Raw genomic sequence first — 3,984 nt, 5'->3', positions numbered from 1 at the left:
TATTGTCACACAAAAACTGCCACAGGATATAACAATTAAGGATAGTGAAGGGAACAAACTGAAACAAGTGGTGGAATATGAATGGAAGCCTCTCTTCTGTGATAAATGCCAAAAGATGGGACACATTTGCGAGAAAGACCCACCTAAGAAATTGCACAAACAATGGGCGCCGAAGCCACTACCAATACAGGTAGTGAAGGCACTTGTGACAAATGAACAGCAGGAAGCTAGCGAGGCGGATGTGTGGACCACGGTACAATGCAGCGGGAAAGTGAAGGGAAAAGGAATTCAAGCAGGAAGCTCCCCCATTACAGTCACTTGCAGCAACGGTTTTGAACCACTAGGGATTTTGAATGGTCCTCTAGTGATTCACGACACTGGTCAATGATTCTAGCATGGAATACTAGGGGGCTAAATAAATCAGGTAAGGCTAGAGAGGTTGGCTCCCGTCTCCTATGCCTTCGACCTGAAATTGTGGTTCTTATTGAAACTAGAGTTAAAAGTACAAAGGCTGCGAACATTCGAAATAAATTGCGGCTCAAAGGTAAATACTTAGATAACTACCTCCACCATGAAAATGGTAGAATCTGGCTGAATTGGGATGACAGAGTTGTGGATGTTAGACTTATTAGTAGTACTGCCCAAATGATCCATTGTGGTATATACGACACTAATGGTACTTTTTTGAACTGGTTTACTGCCATTTATGCTTTGAACCAACTGGAGCATAGAAGAAAATTATGGAAAGAGCTTGAAGGCATACATAATACCCAACATGGACCTTGGTGCTTGATGGGAGATTTCAATAATGTCCTAAAATCTACAGATAGAGTTGGTGGTAAACTGGTGCATGAATCTGAATACACTGATTTGGCCTCACTAATGGACAAGTCTGGGCTCTCTGAAATGAATAGTCTAGGTGATTACTATACTTGGTCTAATAAACATGTGGATGGGATTATCTACTCAAGGATAGACCGAGTCCTTGGCAATGTTGACTGGTTCCAATTAAATCTTGATTCCACTCTGACTAACATGGATCCTGGTATCTCTGATCATGCCCTGCTGTGTCTTAAAGGACATGATAATGCTATTTCTACTTCTAAATCTCAATTTAAATTTCTGAACTGTGTGACTACTATGGCAGACTTTACTGATTGTGTTTCCAGATGTTGGAATGAACCTTTAGATGGCAGGCCCATGTTTGTGCTCTGGAGAAAGCTCCTTAGACTGCAACCCGTGATAAGGAAACTGAGCAGACCTGTCAAAAGTATTAACATCACCCTTGAAAAGGCCCGAGAGAACCTGAGGCAGGCTCATAGCAGACTGCTGCAAGACAGAATGAACCCTTTTAACATCATAGCGGTTAAAGAGTACACCGAGGAGGTTATTAAGTGGAGTGATATGGAGGAGCAAATGTTGCAGCAAAAAGCGAAAATTGAATGGCTTCGGCTGGGAGATGGGAACAACAAATATTTCCATGCCTCCATAAAGACAAAACAAACACAGTGTGAACTAAGAACCTTGTACAGAGAGGATGGTACTATGGTGACTACACATGAAGATATTGAACAGGAAGTGCTCAGTCTTTATGGAAATCTTATGGGGAAAGCGGACACTAATCTAGAGGGCATTGATATTGTTGCTATGAGAGATGGCCCTCAAATCACAAATGATCAGAAAGAGCTCCTTCTTGCACCTATTATGGAGGACGAGATTCTAAGGGCCCCTAAAGAGCATCGGGGACCTGAAAGCTCCCGGCATGGATGGTTTTGGAGCCAAATTCTTTAAATCCACTTGGAGTATTATTAAAAATGATGTTATAGCAGCTGTAATGGAGTTCTTCTATGACGAGAAGATTTATAGTGCAATAAATAGCACACTGGTAACTCTTATTCCAAAGCACTCTGCAGCAAAGACTATCAAGGAGTATAGACCCATCTCCTGCTGCACTACTATTTTTAAAACCATCTCTAAAATTCTGACTGTGAGACTGAGCAGGGTATTAGGCAGTATTGTCAACCTCAGTCAAGCTGCTTTTGTGCCTGGGCAACACATCCATGACCACATCTTGCTGGCCTATGAACTCATCAGAGGATATAGTAGAAAGGGTGGAATGCCAAAGTGCATGTTGCAATTGGATCTTCAAAAGGCTTATGACACTGTAGATTGGCATGCTCTTCAACATATCTTGAGGGAGGTTGGGTTGCCGAATCAATTTGTCAGGTGGATTATGTTGGGGGTAACTTCGGTGTCTTATAAATTCAATATACATGGTAAACATACTAGTTTTATGAAGGCTATGCGTGGCCTCAGGCAGGGTGATCCCATCTCTCCATTACTGTTTGTGGTGGTGATGGAATACTTGCACAGAACTTTACAGAGATTGACAAAGGTGCCTGACTTCAATTTCCACTCAAAATGTGAGAACCTTAGCATCATAAATCTGAGTTTTGCTGATGATTTATTGATTTTCACACGTGGTGACGCCAAATCAGTTGAGCTGGTTATGTCTAAACTCAAGGACTTCTCTCGATCAACTGGTCTTTATGTCAACCCTTCAAAATGTAAGGTCTTTCTATGGTGGGGTGGAGGAGCACATAAAGGAAAATATTAAAAATGTGACCTCTTTTGCGGAAGGATCCTTGCCGTTCAGATACCTTGGTGTGCCTCTCACTAGTAAGAAGCTTTCTATACATCACTACATGCCTCTGGTGGATCGTATTGTGGAGCGCATTCGTACATGGAGTGCAAAGTTGTTGAGCCATGCCGGTAGACTCCAATTGATCAGTAGCGTGACCTTTGCAGTGGCCAACTACTGGATGCAATGTTTGCCTCTTCCCAAAAAGGTAATACATAAAATTGATGCGATATGTCGTTCATTTTTGTGGACTGGTGGGGCTGTTGTCACTAGAAAATCCCCTGTGGCTTGGGGAAATGTGTGTGCGCCTAAAGCCCAAGGGGGTCTTAATCTGATCTCTCTTGCAGAATGGAACCGAGCCAACCTAACTAAATTGCTATGGAACATTCACAATAAGGCTGACAGCCTTTGGATACGTTGGATCCATAGCTATTATATCAAACATGACCAGTTGATGACTATGCCGGTAAAGCCCTCATGTTCTTGGATTCTCAAAGCTATCTTAAAACAAAGGGAGGTGCTCCCAAATATCCAAGGGTGGGAACATATCAAGGGGAAGACTATCACTATGAAAGTTTACAAGGTGTTGAGGGAGGACTACCCCTTAGTAGACTGGAAAACAGTTATGTACCAGAATATTGCTCGGCCTAGAGCAGTTTTCATTTTTTGGTTGGCTTGTCACAACAGGTTGGCAACAAAAGATAGGCTCCTTAAAATTGGCCTGACTGTGAACTTACAATGCTGTTTTTGCACCCAAGAGGAAACCATTAATCATCTATGTTGTGAATTCGTCTTAAAATCACACCAATAAAAGAACTTGATGTGTGGAGCAATAGAACGGCAACCAAATAATTAAGCGGAATAAGCAATAATAATAACAACCGATAAACAAGATAAAGGAGAAGAAAGAACACAATATTTGTTTACCCAGTTCGGTCCAATAATGACCTAGTCTGGGGGAGAGAGCAGCCCCTCCGTTCCACTATATCAAACGAGTAACTTTACAAAGAAATTCCCAATTGGGTTACAAGAATTAATCCTAATTCTACCCAAATCCCGAATCTCTTCCCGTGGCCAAGAGACTCAATTTGACAAGTGTTTCCCAAGGTGTAATCAATCCCCTTTGCCAAACCCTAGAGTTATACCAAGAGACAACCCCTCTTGTTTCTCTCTAAAACCCTAGCCTTGTGTCGGCGGCAAATCCTAATTGAAAACCCTACATTGTTGCTCTCTTTCTCTCTCTCAATTTTTCTATGAATAAAGCACTCCCTATTTATAGAAAAATAATATGCCAAAAAATTAGTAACAAATCTGTTTTAAAATAAAACAAATCCAAGTCAAAG

At 41.6% G+C, this 3,984-nt stretch overlaps 1 protein-coding gene across 1 annotated transcript; it reads left to right on the top strand.

Annotated features, from left to right (window-relative positions):
* Window positions 1–384: 384 nt before the first annotated feature.
* LOC123886260 lies at window positions 385–1,791 on the top strand. The gene has a single exon (XM_045935591.1). The coding sequence runs from the start codon at window positions 385–387 to the stop codon at window positions 1,789–1,791; it is 1,407 nt and encodes a 468-aa protein (XP_045791547.1).
* Window positions 1,792–3,984: the final 2,193 nt, after the last annotated feature.

The sequence above is a fragment of the Trifolium pratense genome, linkage group LG5 (assembly GCF_020283565.1).
Source record: "Trifolium pratense cultivar HEN17-A07 linkage group LG5, ARS_RC_1.1, whole genome shotgun sequence".
Lineage (NCBI taxonomy): Eukaryota > Viridiplantae > Streptophyta > Magnoliopsida > Fabales > Fabaceae > Trifolium > Trifolium pratense.
This window is presented reverse-complemented; position numbering and strand designations above follow the sequence as displayed.